The sequence below is a fragment of the Acanthisitta chloris genome, unplaced genomic scaffold, assembly GCF_000695815.1.
Source record: "Acanthisitta chloris isolate BGI_N310 unplaced genomic scaffold, ASM69581v1 scaffold24800, whole genome shotgun sequence".
Lineage (NCBI taxonomy): Eukaryota > Metazoa > Chordata > Aves > Passeriformes > Acanthisittidae > Acanthisitta > Acanthisitta chloris.
In genome coordinates this window covers 1,521-23,279 of record NW_008652566.1, presented here as the reverse complement: position 1 = coordinate 23,279, position 21,759 = coordinate 1,521, and the positions used below count along the sequence as shown (strand labels likewise).

The 21,759-nt window shown below is 39.5% G+C and overlaps 1 protein-coding gene across 1 annotated transcript; it reads left to right on the top strand.

The window, feature by feature from the left end:
• Positions 1-16,794: 16,794 nt before the first annotated feature.
• On the top strand, positions 16,795-17,307 carry MSGN1 (mesogenin 1). The gene has a single exon (XM_009077821.1). It carries the CDS (start codon positions 16,795-16,797, stop codon positions 17,305-17,307), a length of 513 nt encoding a protein of 170 aa, XP_009076069.1.
• The last annotated feature ends 4,452 nt before the right edge of the window (positions 17,308-21,759 follow it).

Below are 21,759 nucleotides of genomic sequence, written 5' to 3'. Positions count from 1 at the left end.
ACTCAGAGTTCTTTCTGCAGTATGCTTTATCAGTTTTATGTGGACATAATTTTGATGAGTAAGAAGTACTTTTACTAGAGCTGAATTTTGAAACTAAAATTTTAGTAAAACATTTGTATAGGCAAGTGCCAGTTATTCTGGACTTTGGGTTACATTCTGAACTTGATATATGCGCATCAGGATACAGTATGCAAGGAAGTAGGGAGATTTATTTATGAAATAAGTGGTTTTTTCCCAGCCAATTGTGAGGATTTTGTGTATAGCTATTAGTCTCTCTTATAAAAACAGGCTTACTAAAATAGTGCCTACAGTGCTGTTGGATATTCTTTATAAGACAAAGTGATGCAGCTCTTTTCAACTGAAATTTTCCATTTTGCTCTGCTAACTCAGTTTTTGCAAGTTTTCAGGGGGTTTTCAAATCCTGGGACTCTGGTTCTGGTGGCAACCTCTGAAGGAACCAGATAGAGACACACAGCAGATGTACCTTGCAGGGTAGCTGAATTTATATCTGCCATGCCCTGTACTAGGCTGTTCTTTTAGAGTGTGTGCATCTTCCAAAGAATGGAATAAGCCATGTGAAGTTATTCTGGTTTTGTAGCTGTCATATCTAATATCTAAGGAAATTTGATGGCTGTTTGTTAATCAGACTTTTATAATTTAGGCCATTTTATTTCTGAAATATATGAAATCCGATCTAACGCTCACTTCTACTTAGAATAGAATGAAAGTTAAGTTGTGGAAACTCTAATTACAATATTGCAGATTCTTTGAAAAATATCATGTAAATGTTTGTTTTTAAATGGGGAACTTGAGCACAATTATAGTTTTAAAGGTGCTTTTCCTACCTCTTTAATATAGAAGCAATCTCTGTTCATACACCAAAAGAAGTTGCCTTCAATGGCTTATTAAGTGTCTCCCTGTCTGCGTTTAGGCATATGTGACTTTTTCTATGCACCAGCCAGAAGGAAGAGCCACTCTTACCAAGATATAATGTTAACAGCAGAAATTTACAATATCTGTGCCTTAATGAAAATGTCAATTCTTTCTTCATAAAGGCTAAGACTTTAAAAGTCAGGAAGCTAAATTCCAGATTAAGGAAGAAGTAGGTAGTCTGTAGATAATCTGTAATTAGCCAAAATGGTAGCTTTAGTTTCTTTTGTGGGCAGATGGAGAAAGTTTATTTATAGCTGATTTTCCAAATGAGAAATGTATTCTGGAAATAAGCCAAAAATCCAAAATATTGGAAATGTATTTTCAGTTTTGAAGATGGTCTGTTTTTTCTGGAGGCTCTTAAGCAGTCACCTGAGGATTGTAAATGGAGGGATTCATAGCATCATAGAATGATTTGGGTTGGAAGGGACCTTAAAGATGATCTAATTTCAACCCTCCTGCCATAGGCAGGGAACCATTCCTTATGCAGGGGTCAGTAGTGGAGAGATCAGAGCACTTTCTTGTGGAAAAACATTGTTATTGTTTATGTATGATTCTTTTCCTTTCTGATGATTTTGAATACTGAAAGTTGAAATCAAGAGTTTGATTTTTCGTTAATAAAAATGCCAACAGCATGTGATTGACCTCACTTTTGCCTCCTCCCATTGTAGGGGAATGTGCTGTTGTGTTGGGGGGATCATCCCAATGTGTGGATTTTTGTGGTTTAGGTGAGTTCTTTAGAACTGGGGAACCACAGCAGTTTTTGGAGAGATTTTTGTTTGTTTGCCAAACCTGCTTGGGATGACTGCTTTAATGGAGGATTCACTGAAGATACTTTGACAGAATTATGACAAGTTCATGTTTGGATGATGGAAACCAGAAATGAGACACTAAGAACTGCAGATTAAAAAAATACTATGTTGCTGATTAGTGGGGCAGATTAATTTGGTTTCATAAGTACAGTTCAAGCATGAGAAGCAGAAAATTTTCATTTTTTTCCATATGCAGTGCATCCTCATTTTGTGCAAGTTTTCTGCCACTACTTTAGAAGCAGCAATGGATGTGAAAACAACTGTGTGGGTTGCTCTCTCTATTTAGGATTGCAGCAAATAAAAACATTTATCATTGGGGGTGACTGTTGCTTGAATTAAACTTGTGATTTGTTACAGAAGGGTAATTGCAGTTTTTCGAGTGTTTTGGTTTCTCATCTTTATGTAATTTACTCAATCTAAGGGTTAGGGATGATTTTTCGTTGGAGCTTTTTACTGTGCTCACTGCTTTGCAACCTCTCGTGCTCGCGAGAATGGTGTTTAAATAAATTGAGAGGGTGTAACAACTTTGTTCTGCAGGAAATATTTGTACAAGAGTATGTTAAATTGCCCGTGAGAATAAATCAGTGTCATGCATAAGCCTGATGACCCTGAATAGATTTTCATTTATCATCTGTTCTGGCCAGCCCAAATAGGCTCTATCAGAATGCTTAGTCTAAAGTAATAAAAATATACCTGCTGTGGATGTAGGGCAGATAAAGGGCACATTGTTCTACAAGTACTTTTCTGAAAGGTTTTCTGCACAACTACTGTACCAGCCTGAGTGCTTTACCTGATGTTGGCATCCCTTTAGCTGGAATGATTCCTGCAAAGGTACAGAGCAGAGCCATAGGTTCTCTCTTAGCAATATTATTTCCACTTATGAACAGTATTAAACCTTACATAAATGCAGCAAATTTGTTTAGCATAATTTAACAAAGGGAAGTACTTATTTAGCATTCTTTAGGATTGTAACTCACTATTTCAGGTCCATGGGGAATCAACAAGAAAGGAAAATAAATGCTGTTTACATAGACTATATACATAGAGAGCTAGAAAAAATACAATGTGAAAAAATAACACATCTCAATGTCTGTATATCCCAAAGTAATTTTTTGATTGGCAGAGATTATTGAAGTATTAATCCACATGTGTGAACCTCTTAACAAATGGAAAAATTTGATGCAAATCTTTTGCTAGTTAACAGAGAAATTTCTTAAATTCAGAAGGGGTTTATTTAACTTTGAGAATTTGCACAGGCTTAGGTCTGTGCTCTTATATCAAGAAAGATGCTTGGAAATGGAGTGGTGAGAGAGACTAATGGCAGCTGTTACTTGAGACAAGATAGTCTTTTCATGTCTAAAAAGGTGTTAGACCCTGCCATATTATATCAGCAGATGAAAGGAAACTGCAGTTAGAATATTACTGAGAGTTGTTATAAACCCAAGTGCTACTGACAAAACAGTAAATTTGGTGCTAGATTTAGTGCTTTTTCCTTCAGGAAACAAAACACACTAACTGTCTCAAGAAAACAAGATTACAATGGGTGACAACCACTCTGCATAGTTTTCTTGCTCATGAATCCTGGTTTGTAGCTACTATCTGTACTGAACTTAATTTAATTTAAGTTTAATCACATATAAAACTTCAAAAGTTCTTTATGCCCAAGTCTTGTCTCCACCCCCCACCCCAATTTCTCTTGACTGAGCTGGAGAGTTTTTTGTCACTTCAGAGACTGAGCACAGCTGGAGAAGGGGACATACCTTTGAAAATGTTGCTCATTGAAAGCAGAACACTAAACCACCTGAAGGATATTTTAAATTAATTAGTTGCCTGAATAAAAATCAATGAAGGAAAAGAAGCTAACCAGGGATACTTTTCAATATCAGTGTAGAGTAGATGTACATTAGCATTTGTTATTTTAATGTCTTACCTTACAATGCAGTTTGCTCTGCTGGAGCACCTCCCCAGCCAAGCTCGAGGCTAAGTTAGTTGTCCTACTAAATATTTTTGACAAAGTTTGGATCTGTGGCAAGTTATGGGTATTCTTTAGGACACGGTGGGAGGAGCTGTGAACACGGTCTACTTTGGTTAAATTTGTGGGCAAACACTAGATGAACCCTTACATGCTATCTTCCTCCATCCCAATGGGTGCTGCCCTGGCAGTGACATCACATAACAAATAACCCTAGAAACTGTCCAGGTTTTATCTGCTGCATGAAATTTGTGGCCCTGTTTCAGGCTGAATTCAGTCTGTCTTCCAGCCTGACATGAGTGCCAGGTCTTAGAGCAGCTTTAGCCTTTAAGCCTCTCTCAGCCCACTGCAATGTGTTGTTGATATTTTTCTTTGAATCTTCTGCACTGGAGAGCTAAATTTGCTGCTTGATCTGCAGCTGGGTGGGAAAGAGCCCTGATCTCAGGCTCAGAATCCCCAAAACCTGGACTTTGATGGAACAAAGGGCTTCAGGCGCAACAGCCACAGGTGCACGTACAGTACTGGGGCTCTGTAGGACTTTTCATCCAGACTAACAAGTTACTAGTTTTTCTAATTACTGAATAGCCTCTATACCAAATCAGACCTGCCAGTCAGAATTGCTGGATAGTCTGATTTCTTCTAATGTGTGTCCTGCTTTCCTGATGAAAAGAAATTGGCAGTGGCTTTTGCTGACGGTAAGCTGGTCAGCCAGCTCACATGTGCTTCCCTAAACTGTGATGCTTAGGACTGTCCTTTGGCTGTCAGTCAGATCAAACGAGATGGCAGATGCAGGAGGGGTACATGAAGATGTATAGGTTTGGCCTTGAGGGATTATGATAAACCTGAGAAAGGTGCTGCAGGTATTACAGAGAAGTTTGTGAGATAGAGGAAGCAGAAGAGCAGGACATACTACAGTGGGGTGGCACAGGGCATATGAATCCTGAATTCCCAAGCACTTGTGTTACCAATTTTGGTATAACCTTCTGGGAAAGCCCAAGACATGCAGAGCAGCAGCACTGCCTTTGGACAAACCTGTGCTAAACTGCTGTTCTCCCCATGTACGGCTCCTACCATCAGTTTTTGTGAGGCATGTACAGCCCAGCTACACTGGTTTAAGCTGGGGTAGAGTTAACTTTCTTCACAGTGGCTCATATGGGGCTGTGTTTTGGATTTGTGCTGAACACAGGGTTGATAATGCAGAGATGATTTTGTTATTGCTGAGCAGAGCTTACACAGAGCCAAGGTCTATTCTGCTTTCCATACTGCCACACTGGCAAGGAAGCTGGGGGGTATATGGGAGGTTGGGAGGAGACACAGTTGGGACAGGTGACCCCAACTGACCAAAGGGATATTCCATACCATATGACATCATGCTCAGTATATAAAGCAGGAGAAAGAAGAAGGATGAGGGGGAGATGTTTGGAGAGATGGCATTGTGAGATGTGTGGGATTTGTAGGCGTTCTTACCGTCAAGCCCAAGTGAAGGTGATGGGTCTGCATCCACACATCTCCAAGCATAAACACACCTTTGTTCTGATGTCTACTGTAATGCCATCATCAAAGAGAATGTCACTGTTTCCTAGACTTTGCTTATATTTCTAAAAATCCCTAATCTCCCTGCTTGCAGATTGCTTAGAATTTGCAAGATAGATATTTGGGAAAAGTCGTAGCCTCATGATTTTTTGTTTGTGATTTCCAAAGAAATGCTGTTTTCAGTTGATGGCATGTTTATATTTTCCCCTGGTATTACTGTCAGTTGCTAACTTATGGTTGTTAGTATGGTAATTATAAAATCTCATAGAATATTCTCATTTAAGAATATTCTTTTTGGCAATACCAGAAGAAAACACTAAAATAATCCCATGGATAAGAGGTTCTGAGATATTATTATGAAACTAAGCAGGATTCACAATGACATTTTCCATTTCGGATTGGTTGTGGAGGTTTTTTTCAACTTCAAAGGTCAAGTTTCTATTTACCAAACAAACTTTTATCCAGCAACTTCTATTCCAGCACCTTCTACATTGTAGTCTCTGGTGTTAGTGTTTTGAAAAGTGGACTAGAAGGCATCCAGTAGTAAACTGATTTCTGTATAGCAACATAACCTGTTTAATAAATACTTTTTGAAAATCCACTAGTCCTTTGCTTGTTCTGTTATCTGTGTCCCACCACTGAGGTCTTATGGAGAACATTCCTCTAACCACACTGATAATCTGAAGAATATAACTATGAAAAATGGGTATGTGGCTCCAGCACTGAAAATGTTTGATTTTTACACAGAACTGAACAAATCCATCAAGAAAATTATATTCCTTCTAGTAACAGTGGTGTCTATCTTGCAACACTTTCTTTGTGATAGCATATTTATCTTGTAAGATGCCAGCAACTTGTGTGTGAGGGTTTTTTTACTTTGCTACTACAAGACCAAACATTCTGTGCTGATAGGCCATGAAAAAATTACTGTCAACAACCATTGACGTCTTCCAATAGCCAGGCCACTTTCACCACGGAAACCCAAAACTTGGAGCCACTTTGACATGACCCTGTTACTTGCCCCTGGGGAAAAGACCCCAGTTTGTATACTGTGTTTAACTTATCATATAACTCAGACTATAACCCAAGTAGCTGACTGTAGCAGGATGAATGTTCCAGATGAGGAATATGTAAAAAAGCTGACCAAGGGCAGAACCAATGAGGTACAAAGTATCTCTGGTGTAGATAGAAGTTACCAGCACAGATGTTCTGGGAAGTCTTGCCAGACCCACCCAAGGACACCTCCTGAAGATGCTTACTGACCTCAGGGTCCTCACCCAGCTCCCCTCAGACAACACCTTGTCCAACCCGACCAAGAGCTTTCTGCTAGAGGCATATCCTCTTTCAAATTCCAAAGGTCACTTAACAAAACCTCTCTGGAATCGTTGGTTTAACAAAACAGGGTCCTAGGATTCCCCCTTATACTAACCAGTATAGTGCAATTGTGGGAGTTTATAACTCTTGCTCTCTAGGCAATTAGATTAGTCAAATATTCTATTGAAACTATAGCAAGCCCAAGACTTAGTATCTTTTAAGAAAGTAATGTTTTCAGAATAATGACTGCCTAAAATGAAGATGGGTATGGCATTTGCCTGGAGAATGCACAGTTTAGGATGTGCACATTAAAAAATTCCCCTAAATGTAATTCAAGCTAAGAAGCCAGTTGATAATTGTTAGTGCATAAATCACAGCAGCTCATAGTCTGGCAATCAAAGAGTGGCTTATTGTAAGTACTCTTATATTAATCTATTGTCACATACCTTGCTTTAATAGCAACATTATGTGATCACATATTTTATTTATGGATCATTTGAAGAATCTGTTATGCAGATATTCGGATTAGTGGGCTATTGAACCATTAGCCAAATAAATCTAAAGGTAATAAAACTCACAGGAAGATAAATGGCTTCTTTTCCTTGTTCTTTTCAGCCAATTCAGGCTAATTTAAGCCTTTCACAGAATGGTGATAATGAAGGATTTGTTCTCAGCAGCGTTATGGCAGGTGATTTGCATTTGAAAGTTTGACACATTTATAGGCCTTTGATCTTTCGCCCCCAGTGCTTGTGCCCCTGGGCAGACACCTTTTACCAGGTGGAAGACCTAGTAGCAAAAGCAGCTCTTATAGTCACTCTGAAGATGTACACTAGAAAAAACATTTTGTGTCCAGAAAATACTCAGTTGCTGAATTTGAGTGGCTTTTATATAGCACTAGAAAAAACTATATTGAAACTTCTTTTATTAGTTTCTTTTAAACTAGAGAAAGTGCTCATGGAAGATTTTAAAAAATACAGGGTCTTATGGAAAGCACACTGAGCTGTAAAGATTTGCTTCCTCTGTAGGTCTGAATCGACTGTCGAAAGGAACTTCTTGCTGTAGGACACTTCAAGAATTTTGACACCAGGTGAACTTAAGACTGTGGCAGCCATGGAACCATTTATTAAATACAATTTAAATTTTTGCGTTATTAAAAACAAAACAAAATAAACTCTCCGGCAGGAGAGCAATCTTTGGGCTGGAATAGGAAGCCTTGGAAAAAAAGCCCAGAGCATTACTGGCACCATGAAAATATGCAAGCAAAAATCACACAACCCTAGGTTATATAAAAAATGTTCTTAGTCTTTACTATTTGACCCCTCAAAAAGTAGGGAGTCTCAGGATCCAGGAGGAACATAGCTGAACATTTGAAACAGGACTATTGCATCTCTCATGATTGTCTCAAATTTAATATAAGAAGCTGATTTCTCTGCTGGATAATAATGATGAATTCCAGGTCTGTGAGCCAGTGCCTCATATCATTCCCATCTCAGACTTGATTCCTAAGGTGGTCTGGGTTCACTAATTAAAAAATCCCTGCATTAAGTTCCTTCCTGTGCCATGAGCAAATGATATTGCTCTAAATTGAGCTTTTCCTCTGAAAGAAGACAAGGCTTGCTAAGTTCCTTGGAGGAGGACAGCCAGTGTGATCGCAGGAAAACCTCAAGGATGGAGGTGTCTGGCCAAATAGGTTCAGGCTCTAGCTTTTATTTGGGAGGATGCGGCTCAACACTCCTCAGCCTTTTTAAAGCTGTGTAATGAGTATTGATTAGCCATTGTCTGGAGTACATGGAAAGTAGCAGGGACTATGTAAATGTTATCTTACTTTGGATACACATCAATAGGGAAACCCCAATAGCCCTTTTGAGTCTCCCCTCCTCCCCTTTAAAAGATGATCATTCAATGTGAGAGTTAACTTCGCGTTGAATGTACTTGAAAATTCAATTCCCGGTACATTTTGCTCTTCAAAAGAGCACACCATCCATCTGTGTTACTTTGCTTTGCTTTCAACTCACCAGAGAATGTCAGATACCAGATAAGAGCAAGAGACTGATGAATGTGCGTCCCAGCCTGACAGGGCAGGTCAATGTCAGGGAAATCAACATTTCGTTGTTGATTTTTTTTTTCTTTTCTTCTTTTTTTTTCTTTTCCTTTGTTTTTTCTTTTTCTTTTTCTTACAACCCATTTGCCAATATTAACTTTAGAAAATCACTTCTCTGAAACCTAAACTGGCTTAAAGCAGCATCACCTAGAGAATTGAGATTTAATTACTTTCTGTCTCCATTTTACACAGTATTTTGTAATAGGACAGTATCACAAGTTTAAGTTGACCACGTTGTCATTTGAAGAGAAGATCTCCACAGAGAGATAATCCTTCCTTTGACACAGCCTGTAACTAAGGAAAGAAAGGATTTGGGGGAGCAGGAACAGAAGACAGGATCTCTTTGTGATCATGCAAGTCAATAATAGCAGGATTGAGAGCAGGACGTTTGTGACCTGATTTCCTGTTGTGATTGCGACGTGATCGTTCTGCCTCTACAGACAGTGCTTTACTGTTTTTCCTGGTTTGCAGCAAACTGGACCCTAAGAAAGCAGAATCGTAGCCAAGACCAGCTGCCTTCAAGATTTGCATACCTGCTGTTGTAAGATCTACCTGCTTATTCATGCATGCAGGGCTTTTACACATCCCAATTACCATTAACTAAGCAGGAACTCAGGCAGGGTGCAAAACAGATGTCTGTGTCCCTTCAGAGTAACAGGGTGGGCAGCAGCACACAGTTAAATAGGCTCTGAGTGAAGGCAAGCTCAGGGTTTGCTTATTCTAACTAGCTCCTCATTTTACCTTCTCTTTGTTTGGCTTAATAGATTCATAAGTTTGACTTACTGGCCTGTATGTAAGTTTTCCTAGCAGGAATTTAGTTTTTTGCTCTGTGTTTCAAAATAAAAGTAAAAACAATATAAGAGTTTTCTAAACAGCAGTCACCTGAAGTAAATGACTTTTTGCAACTTTACAACCTTAACTGAGCTCCTATCTGTAACTATATACTGTAACTATTACTACTTTAACTATTTTATAAGTTGTGCTTTGGTCTTTCTGAAAAGCCTGTTTCAAGTGGATAATTGTTTTCTGCTTCTAGCACTAACTTTGTCCATGCAGCTCAGCAGATAAAGACAGATAAATGATTTATATGGGCAGGGGATGTAAAGAAAAGGCATAATTTTCTACTGTCAGGATCAAGAAGCACCAAAAAGAATGAGAAACAGAAAAATAACGTAGATGAAGCCTTTGTTTAAAAAAAAAAAGGAGAGAGAAAAATTAAAAGACAATAAAAAGATGAGCAGAAAAAAATTAATATTTAGTGATAGATGGGACAAAATAAAGGTACAAAATTGAGAAGAGGTGAAAATAAAAGTTGATCATGAGGCAAAGAAAAGGAGCAGAGTTTTGGTGGTGGAGAATACAGACCTCTGCACCATGCCCTTGGCACCCAACCACAACTGTCCACAAATCTAATCAGGCAGGAAAAATACCAGAGTCCTCTATCACCGGTAGGATATGTATAATTCATCACTGAAAGGTCAAAGGCTTGTAAGACTCAGAACTTGTGTTCACTCCCTCTTTCAACTGTGAACTTTTGCAAAGAGCTTGGTTGCTCTCCTTTTCACTCTCCCATCAGGTAGTTGCAGACAGTGGTAAGGTCTACCCTGAGCCCTCCCATGTCCAGGCTGGGCAAAGCCAGATCCCTGGCCCTCTACCTACACACCATGTTCACCAGTCCCCTGGCCAACTTGGTGACCCTTCTCTGGACTTGCCCCAGTGTTTCAACCCACCAGATTTCCCAGATCTTCCTTCTAGCCGATCACTCTGAGCCTGTCCTGCTGCATGGGGTTATCCCAGCTGGCACAGGGCTTTGCTTCTGCTTTCTTTGCATATTCCAAGGCTGCTCCCAGATAATTCTCTCTGATCTGTCCAAGTCTCTTTGAATGGCAGCTCTGCTGTCCAAGATATTAATCACTATCACCATTTTGATACCATCTGAAAACCTCTGTATGTGTAACATTACATATAAAATATGTGAACAATTTTATTCAAATGTATCAATTGTACTGTTATAACACAGAGTTTAATTTATTAGGCAAAATTGATGGAAACATTTTGAGCAAATGCAAAAAAACCCCCAAACTTAATTTTAATATTACATCCCACAAAAGAAACCAAGCCAGTGCTTCAGTCTACTGATGAACATGAATGGCATATTAAGATCTAGCAACTTGCCAAGAAATTTATGATTGCAGTTTAGAATCAATGGTCCTTGCCTGCAGGTTAACCACATCCTCTGAAAAGTGCTCAAACAGACACACAGTGCATTATTTCAGAATGTGAAATAGGTAACAGCTAAATAAAAGTTGTAGTCTCACCCTGGTATGTTGTGTCTGACCCAGATGATTGGTCCATTTTATAATTATTTAACTGAACTGTTGGTTGTGCCCAGAGCATAACCTCATTCAGCGCTGAGATGAAACATGGTTTCTATTAGCAGCACACAGCAATTCTGCACATTAGTGCTAGGACACAGGGCAGGAAGAAATGAGCAGATACTGGTAAGGAAGTTCAGTGGATGAAAAGGAACAGCCTGAGCTGAAATGTAATCACAGCAATTGAAAAATAGCTCCCTTCACAAACACTGAGGTCAGCTCTGCAGCTTGACTAGAAAGAGTCACGACTGAGCTTTTAATGCAATTTTCCTGGCTATTGGAATTTCTTGTGAGATTTACCTAGTTTTGGAAAATTCATCATGCTGCAAAATGAATGCATGAAAGTCCACTGTAATAGCAAGAAAGCAAGAGTACAAACCATTAGGTGCTATCCCAGTCTTCTAAAAAGCTCTGTGAAACCAATGTCACATATGGCAAAGGCAATCATCCCCTGTTCATGGGAGAGTATAAGAAACATTTGCACATAAAATATATTGTACTTCATAATTTATTGAATTTGAATGGATGCTTTTGGGTAGGAAAGGAGAGATTGCTGATCTTGAACTATTTGCAACAAGTAACCCTCCACCACTCCCATGTAAAACTGAGATATATCCACATCTTTACACCAGGCAACAATTTTAAAAATCAAGTGTGAAAGCTGATTCAATTAAGTTGCACTAAGTGATAATAAAGTTCTCATACTGAAACAGTCTCTATTATTTTGATAATATCTGTTATTTCTCATTTTCTGAGCAAAATGTACCTTATTAGGCTCCCCTTCCTCCCCCAGCTTTGCCCTTTCCTTCTGGCTGAAGTAGCCAGTAGACATTAAAGACCAACCACATAGTTGAACCTCCTTTTAACTTCTGTTAACAGGGGTATTAAAAAGACATTCCTAAATATCAGTTGAAAACCACTAGGTAATAAACTCTCTACTTAAAAGGTGGGTAGGTGTAAATTCCACACGTAGGGCTTTTCATCTGGGAAGCCAGTTGCTTGGAGATCAGATGTTTTAAATGAATTGCGGAGCTGATGTCACTTGTCAGTAGATGGAGACTGACACTGTTTGGAGGATCAAATACTTACATTTGAGAATGTAAAGGAAATAGATAAGTCCTGGTCCTGCCAGGCCAACACTAGAGAGATGCTTGTTCACTATGAAAAGCCCAGGCAAAATCAGTGATATTCACTTGACTGTTTCTTCTCCATGAGCAAGATCCAGTTTGACATTTTGGAGATGTGCCCTTGAGAACATTAAAGGTTTTAAACGTTTGGCAGGATTTTTTTTTTGCAGCACTAGAACTAGCCTATTTCTGGTCTTACTACAAATAAATAACATCATTTCCTCCTGTGATAGTCCCAGGCTTGCATGGCCAAAGGCAGTAATAACAATTAGATATCTGATTTAGACATTGTTTTCATTGATTATAGTAAGTGTTGTGGGCTCCCTCTCATAGGGCTGGATTCAGAATCAGTCCTTATTCGCTTACTGTCTTCTTTCTGTCTGGGAATTATAAGTGGCTATTCATCTGTGTTCTTTGGCATATTGACCTCAAAAAACTCAAAAGTATGAATTTGTTGACCAGCTTGCTTACTTAGAAGTCTTATTTATTTCAATTGAGTTTGGACCCAAATTAAACCATCTTCCACAAGCAGGAAAAAAGCTGCAAAGTCTAAAAGTTCTAAAAAAATGCATCTATTCAAATTGAGGAAAAGCCTTAAAAAGGAGAGAAACGTGGTCTGGTGGCTGATGTGACTCTGGATAACAAATGTGGATCCTTTCCTTCCTTTATTACCAGCTTGGGTGTAAACAGAGGTGTTCAACACTATTTTTCAGAAGTGTCGAACACCTGCTATGTCTGCTGAAGTTAGTGAGACCTGCAGCTGCTCACTGCACATTTTATATCTGGTGATTGACTCCTTGTCTGTGCCTCTGTAAAGCAGGATGGTCACAGCCACCTCCACAGCGAGCAGGCAGTGTTGCAGCTAATACTTGGGGGAGCTCTTGTTAAATAAGAGATGAAGTGACCTTAAAAGCTTTGGGAGATATAATTTTTTTTTATGGTAGAAACTGCAAGATGAGGCTTTGTCATCTAAGTGCTCTACAGGGATATTAGTATGATTTGCTTCTTGTCACCAAAATAAGACTAGTCTTCTGTCCTGGTTGCAGGGTAGGCTGACTGTGATGGGCTTAGTGTTATTTAAAGACATTTATCTATGTTTACTCAGTTTCAGCCTGCATTCTTCCCATCTAATATAATTTTTTACTTATTGTTACAAGATTGTTTCTCCTACCAAACTCACAGTTTGGTGGAAACACATTCTAACATTGGAAAAAAAAGTAGATCAGTTGTAAATTACTATGCAAAAAAATGCATGTATTTACCATACGTATGGATAGCATATCATCTGGACTACTTATTTTAAATTTAAATCCTGAAGATCTAAAAATTTTCTGTTCCATGGGTGGTTTGTTTTTTTATAAATGGAAAAATCTTTGTTCCTTCCATGCATCCATGCCCTTGCAATGGATTAAAAAATATAAGCAGGGAACCTTTCATGTTAAAGGAGATGAAGATTGAGATGTTAGTCTTTATACACCAGAATAGATTACTGAAATGAAAATATAAACTATCAGTCAAGCAGAAAATATCATTTTTTGTCAGTTCGTATTTCATTGGTGTTAGTCTCATATCTCACTACTTTTCAATGTTTTGACATTACTGACAAGTGAAAATTTCTAACATTTGCAAAAGGTGGAATAAAATGAAGATTGCAAAACTTTTTTTTCTATCTTTTTTTTTTTTTTTTAAATGGATTTCCTTCTAGGAAGGACCACTTGAAACACTAGACCTTTTTAGGTTTTTAGTGGGAGAGCATCAAATGGTCGTAGGGCATATAAAACTAAAAGTGGTATTCAGCCTGTAGCCTTGCCTTATCCTGTACAATACTATGAAGAGATGTTACATAGCTTCCCAATTTGGCCAAAACTGAGTCAAACTTCATGTGAGTATGTTTTGGGAACCTGAGGTCTGTGGGTGGAAATGGGTGGCTAGTTTTCAAAACAGAACCTTTAGCTGCATCTATACCAGTAGAGCAAACAGGGCCACAGCCCCTTCTTTGACTGTTACAGCAAAGCTTGCTTTAGTATGGGTAAACCCCTTGGTGGCATCCCCTGCACCACAGTTAGGCAGTGTTTGGGACATAACTACTTGGGTCCAAGCTAAAACAGCATCAGGAAGCATCATGGTCATAAAACAGGATGCACAAGTGCAATGCAGTTTTCAATATCAGCATTATCTGCATATTATCTATTAATACAGAAAAACCTGGGGATTTTTTTCTTGCCTGTGTAACAGTTTATAAGAGCACAAGCTTATAATATCCAGTGATTTTTCATGCAACCAGAGTAGTTGTCTATTTGCTGTAATATCCTGCCTTGGTCAGTCTAAACATTTACCCATAAGATATAAGAAAAGATATAGCTATTGCTACAATTTGCTTCCTCTTCCCTGCCTAATCTCGTCTGAATCCCTATCTATAAGAATACACAGATGAAATCAGACTGTGTTCACCTGCAATTTACAGCAATTGCATCTTGGACATGCACAAAATATTTTGCCCCTTGGTGTCTGAGTAACACTTTCTATGATTTACCCATAAATTAACTGGCAATGTGCAATGTTTATAGTCATCAAACAAAGGACTTGTTGAAAATTTTTATTCTAAATTTGACTGCATTAAATTACCGTTTGATTCCAAAATCGAAACTGCTGAGCAGAACAGTTTATATACATATGTGTATTTTTAATATATTTATATATATATACACACCTCATGTCTAACTTCTGACCTTGTGACTCTTGTCTTGGTGCTCAATAAAAGCCATTCAGTTCACTGAAGTCACAGAAAATACCTGTCATTCTTCTTGTCTTAATTTTAATTTTTAGCAGGCATTTGTGCCTGTGTCAGCTCATTTTCCTTAAAGAAGAACCAAAGCAGAGCTCAGAATATGATGGCAACTATAAAACATAAAGCAATCCTGACTGTGGAGCTGTGCCCTGAGTTCCTGGGTGGGGTAGATGTCATGGTGGTCAGACTATCTCAGCCCAGGCTGAAATGTGAAAATCCTACATGTTTTGGTTCCTTCTTATTTATGTCTGCATAAAATCCATAAGTGCCCCGTAAGATGCTTCTCAACATTTTGATCCCAAACTCATAAAAATTCACAAAAACCTTTCTAGTGACTATGGTGAGCATTAGATTGTGCTTCTTCCTGAGCGGCTGTAGTGAGGATTTAACAGAAAGAAATGGTGTATTCCAGAAAACCTTGGTGTGCTTTGGCTATATGCCATTCAGAGGCATTCCCTGCCTTTGTTTGGAGTGGATTATGGCACACACAGAGACCATTACACAGAAGGAACCTCTAAAATAAATCCTCCTTTTATTTTTCCTCCAGGTTGACACCCTTTCTTGCTGTCTTTTCATTACATATTATATTTTGCTTCCATTATGTGCCAATACAAAGTCATGGCTAGCAGCTGAGCTCCTCCACAGAGCTGCTGAGCTAGCTCAGTAGTTTTGAACAGTTTTCCTGGCTCTCCTGATGCTTTGCTGTGTGATTTGGGGAAAGTTCCTTCTTGCCTCCACTTACCCATTTCCCCAGAGTAATAGAGAACATTAATCATCACTGTAAGCTGTTTTGAAGCCTAGAGAAGAAAAGTGCTCATGATTAATTATATTAATTTATAGGTTATACATTTTCACTTGAACTGTGCAACATATAACCACTGTTGCATTGAGTTAGGGCTGGAAAAGGGTTTTTTTGGCACAAGAACAGATTCCTAGAGGTAGAAAATTTTACAGAAGTAACTTCTAGTCTTCTGTAACACATGAATAATCTGTATATTACTTTGAATTGAATTTCTATGTAAAATATTTGTCTGAGCCCAAAGATAATACATTGCATAATTTTTTACCTAGACCTTCTTTTAAATTACATTCTCCTATTTTTAATGGGCTTTTGTTTACAATTACAATTTCCTTTTTGATTTCCCACTGATGTTTTAAGATAGGAAATAAATCTACCAACTACAGGGGAATGCATTGCAGTTCTTTCCTCCTTTCTCCTGTTGAAAACCAAAGTGATCCAGTTGCAATCTCATGAGAATTCCACAGAGCCATAACACACACAAATCCTAACAAACCATCTTTGACTTTCATGATTAAGATGCAGATAATGAGAGACTACTTCAGCAGCAGTCAGCACAGATCATATATTTACTGCTGTAGTGCCATTGCCTTCAGTTACTCAGAAATCAGAGCTCAATAGCTTAGATTCAGGGTTTGTGTTAATGGTCATTAAATTTTACATCTGTAAATTGTTTTGTAAAATGGCCAATTTTCTTTTTCCTCTCTCACCACTTATCCCCTCAGTGCAACACTCAATGTAGATGCGCAGCCTTAATTGGTTTAGTTGCAAGAAGATAATCTTTTTTCCCTCTTTCTTGCTGTTACCCGTTAGCTTAAAGGCTTTTTAGCTGAAGGTTGATAATTATCACTGAGAAGAAACTAGCACATCAGGAGTTCATTTTCCATCTTAGCACTTGTGGCGCTCCTTTGAACTCCTCGCGCCAAACCCATGTTCCCACTCTGTCACTTTCCTCCCTCCATCATAAAAAGGTCTCTGCAGCCAGCAGCTCCAGCCTTTGCTGGCGGGCAGAGGGCATCGCTTCTCCCAAGTGCTGCTCCAGCATGGACAAATTGCACGAGACACTGATAAATATGGAAGACGCTTTGGGTTCGGAACACTCCGTCTGCTTATCATCCTGGGACTGGAAAAGTGCTGCTGGGTCTTTTGAGCTGCACTCCATCTCACCTCCGCACAGCTTGTCCCCAACACCCTCCTTTGAATCGTACTCCTCGTCCCCTTGCCCAGCAGCAGCAGAGACCCCCTACGGCAGCGGTGGTGGCAGCCTGGTGGGCTACAGCCTGGACTTCCCCCCTGCCTACCTGCCCAGCCCCGGGCAGGCTCGGCTGCCCAAGGGCACCAAGGTGAGGATGTCTGCCCAGCGCAGGAGGAAGGCCAGCGAGAGGGAGAAGCTGCGGATGAGGACCCTGGCTGACGCGCTCCACACGCTGCGCAACTACCTGCCCCCCATCTACAGCCAGAGGGGACAGCCCCTCACCAAAATACAAACCCTGAAGTACACCATCAAGTACATCAGCGAACTGACGGAGCTGCTCAACAGCGTCAAGCGGGTGTAGAGCCCAACTGGAGACCCCACCCTGGCACGACCAGTGTCTTTACAAATGAAAAAACAGCAAAATTTCTTCCTGGTCAGAGTACAGTGGTGCACGGTGTGAAAGGAGGACGGCGCGAGGGAGGGAGAGCAAGTGCCACCGTTGTACATGGGATGTGATGCTGGAAGGTGATGTAGGATTTCCTAAAAACCTGAGCTGCAGGTTGCAGAGACAGGAGACTTGCTTTTTGCTTTTTTAATGTCTTCTTTTTTTTTTATAATAAGTTTTTGAGAAAAGTTAAATGTAGTCTGATAAAAAAGTAAAAATCTCAACTGATCTTCCTAGGATTTACACATCACTGTTCTAACAGATATTTTCTTTTATAAGGACAAGTAAATCCATAGGTGTTAAACTGAATTTGTAAAAAGTAAATTGCAACATTGTAAGAATACTAAGTGTATGGATTTGTAGGCACTTTAATATTTGGATGAGGAAGAACATGTATCGTTAGTTCGAGTATTGTCTATTTATCCACATTTCCACTGTCCCTAAAAATCAAGAAACTAAGTAATAGTAAGAACATCTTTGTTCATAAACAAATACTGATGTCATAGTCTGCATGCTGTATTATATATCTGATTGAAAGATAAGTAAAATCTAGTGATGACTGCTAAATATTGGAAATGAAATACATGGAAACTGACATTTTGTATAGACAAATTCCTGCTATGTCCTCTCTTCTTTATTAATATATACAGAAACATATAACATTTCTGTATTTAATGTGTAAAACCCCCTTTCTTCAATGCTGATAAATGCTGGAATACATTTTTACATCAAATTTCTGGAACAAATTAGATTAGGCTGAGCTATCTATCTTCCTCCTCTCTGACATGAAATAAATTGATTCAGGTTTCATAAAGATTCAAAGTTTTATTCTCAAGGTGTACTGAAACCTAAGAGGGCTCTGGTAATCATAATGTTTGCTTTATTAAAAGTTGTCAGATCAACTGTTTCCTGCAGCCAGTAACATCCTGTAAGACACACACACAAACCCCTTAAAAACCAAACAAATGAGGACCTAGTCTTAATCCTTAATTACTCTGATTTTCAGCTGATGGGTATCCACAGGTCTCACCACATCACAAAAATATATGGGTTGCTTTGTAGATCTCATTGCCAGACTGATACACAGGACTTGGCTTATGAAACAATACAGAGAGGAGCAAACCCCAGGACCAAGTTGTGTGTAGCTAATTAAGTCAGATTAACCTTTTCTCCTCAGGGAGATGTAAAACAGAGAGAGCTCTGCAGCTAGGAGGTAACAGGCTTGTTTCATCAGAATGGACAGATCGGCAGATGATTTATATTTGTGGATGCATCCTGTAACAGAGCACTGCAAAGCTAAAACTTTATTGCATTTTTCTCTTTTTGTCTTTCCCTCTATTTGTTTGGAAGGAAATGTAATAATCTTTGAACGTTTTTATCTCCAAGGATCACCCTAAGCTGACTCAGTGCTCTTCTCACATGGTATATGCATATTGAGGCAATCACTGTGAAATACAGCACTGTCTCAAAAAAAACAGCAATGCTCAAATTTATGCAGGTAGCACTATCACTCAGATGTAATCATGTTTAAGCATATCCCATATGCTTCTGTTTTGAATTAACCCATGTTAGATTTCTTAGACTTTAGTGTTTCAGTAAAAGTAGAGTAATCATTTCTTAAAGTCCTACAAAATTGTCAAAGTAGAGAAAATTTGATGCAAATAGGAGATGGCAGCACTCACAGCAGCAAAGCATTCCTTACTGCAGCTGATCCAGATTTGAGGAGATAGTCACCTAAACAAGGTCAGCCTGGATCTATTTTGCAAGGAATCAAAACTGCACATTGTCCACAGGATCTTGCACAGAACTGTAAGTGAGAGCATGATCCCACATCCTCTCTCAAAAACTCTCATTGTCACTGCTACCTGTTCACTAGTGCTGCCAAACCACCACCAGTTGCACAGCAAGACAGCCTTCATCATTCACAAATATAGTGGCTGTATATATTGTCTGTGCTTGGGAAGACTTTTAACCTTGTTCCTTAAATCTTCTACACCTGAAACTACAAGTAGTGACTACACTCTCCAGCTATGGATGCTTATAGGGCCATGGTTAAAGCAGAGAAACAAAGAGTTAAATGGATCTTCTTTTGCTGATAGTTTATTTATGACCTTGGCTGGTCATCCAGCATTACTGCCTCAGTTTACCCATCTGCAAACAAAGACTAATAACTAATGGCTTCAGAAAGCCACTGCTCACAAAGCTAAGTGATGCTGTATGCAGAGGAGTGTCCCAGGAGGATGTACCCTGCAGACTTGAGAAGTGGCTCAGAGACAGCATTTCCCACCACCCCAGGGAAAGTGGCAGGTAAAGGCCCTGAACTTATTGGGCTGTAACTTGTTAGGTGTTTGGGGAATTACTCTGTGTCTTTGCAAGTCCAAGGTGAAGGAACAGCTCTAGCTAACCACAAAGGCATGGCTGAGATCTCAGAAGGATGCTATGCTACCTCTGTGTCAATGAACTAGACCTTGTCTATGCCTGCTCCCTGGCCCAAGCATTCCAGGGGCCACTGCCTCAGGCTCCAGCATGACAGGACAACTGACCTGAGGGAATGAGCTGCACTAAATGTGCATCCAAAATAGAGTTAGGTTACTAGAATATGTTGTATTCATGCATTGCTTGTTTGATTCCCTTTCAGGGGAATCTTTCCTTGCACCTGCATGGGAGGTGTGGGAGTAGGAGACAGAGGTAAGTTTAGAACCTGCCTGTGAGTGAGGTCTCCTGGGATCTGCCAGGTTTGTTCTGCCCATCCCTAAAAGAAATTTATTCCTGCTCTCATGACTGAGCACCTCTACAAGCCCCTCCTTTTGCAATTGTTCCCCTTGGCATACATATTTCACTGATCCAGAGAAAATAATCAGAATTATTGTATTCATGGTGTAAGTACATGGTACAAGTCCTACTGCTATTAAACGTTGGATTTTACAATTTTTTAATGAAATTTAATACAGTTAGGTTAAGTTTAGGGTTAGATTCCATGATCTTTGAGGTCTCTTCCATAAGCTGTATTGAATTCCAACAGCAACACCACAGTAATCCATAGAAGAGAGGCAAAAACATAGAACCTCACTCTGAAAAAGCTGCACAAGTCACAGAAGCATAAGATGTATTTCACACACAAGCATCTTCTCTCAACATGGTATGCTAAAAATTTACATGGAAATAGAGCTAAAGTACCTAGGAGGCCATGGCTGAGAAATTAAATCACACTCTAAGAGACAGAATACTAAAAAAGATATAGGAGGATGAACCAGGGTTAGTCCTAGAGAATTAAATGAACTCTTCTGTCCAAGAGCTCCCCCTTTTGCATGTTAGCATATAATTGAAGTTCCTTACAGAGCGGAATATGGATATTAAAGAAGAAACCATCACCACCAAAACATTGTTTTCTACTAGATTCACAGTCTTCTCATACAAGAAATTTGTGCATGAAATCATACTTCATGAACGATGCTAGCCACAAAGATGAAAGGGCAGCAGAGCAAGCCTCAAACACTAAGGAGAAAAGGACTAAAATACATTATAAGACCTTGTACAGAAATGTATTAATTGAAATGGATTTTAGAATCTCAGGAAGAACCTAGAGATACAGGCACCTGGCAATTTGGTTGAACTACCAGTCCTCTCAGTGGACTACACTGTCCTGCTGCTCCCAGAGTCAAATGCTTCACACAAGCAGGGTTTTTTTTCCCTCTTTTTGCTTTTTAACCAAATATTTCTAGACATAAAAACACACACTTTACAGTGAGTCAGAGAAACAGCCCAAAAGCAGACTGAGGGCAAGAGAGATGAGCAAAAGGCACCAAAACATAGGTGAGAGAACTGGACCCCACCAGCTGTTTCCTGAGCAGTTCATGTTCAGAGCTGTGCCCTTAGCTCTGCTCTAGGTGAATTCTGAGGGGGCAGCAGGTGTTAACAGAGTGCTAAAAGTTTCAGAAGCCAGAATTTCAGCTCTACAGCCACCCTAAACCTGTTATTAGGGAAGAAAAAGGCAAGTCAGGGCAGGCAGTCACATATAATGGATTTTATACCAGTAAACTCCTGAGCTAGGCAGTTGGTGCTGCTGGAACCATCAACAATATAAGAATACATGCTGTGTTTCTTTTTCTACCTCAGGGACCAGAAGCTGTTCTGGTGCAGCTGGAAGTATATGATGTGGTTCTATACAGCAGGAGGCAGAGCAATGGAAAGAAGGAGGCCTTGGAGGTATCATATTAGCCCAGGATTCAGACTTGTACAGCTTCACACTCCAGGGCAGGCTTTCCACCTGAACCCTGGTGCATGGTAACTTCTTTGCCCACATTGTATAAAGGGTGCAGCAGTATGTTGCTTGCTGGCAGCAGTAATACCTAGACATAGACCCTGAAG

Excerpts from the sequence above, each read along its gene's own strand:
- MSGN1 (XM_009077821.1), top strand. The coding sequence starts at position 16,795 with ATGGACAAATTGCACGAGACACTGATAAATATGGAAGACGCTTTGGGT.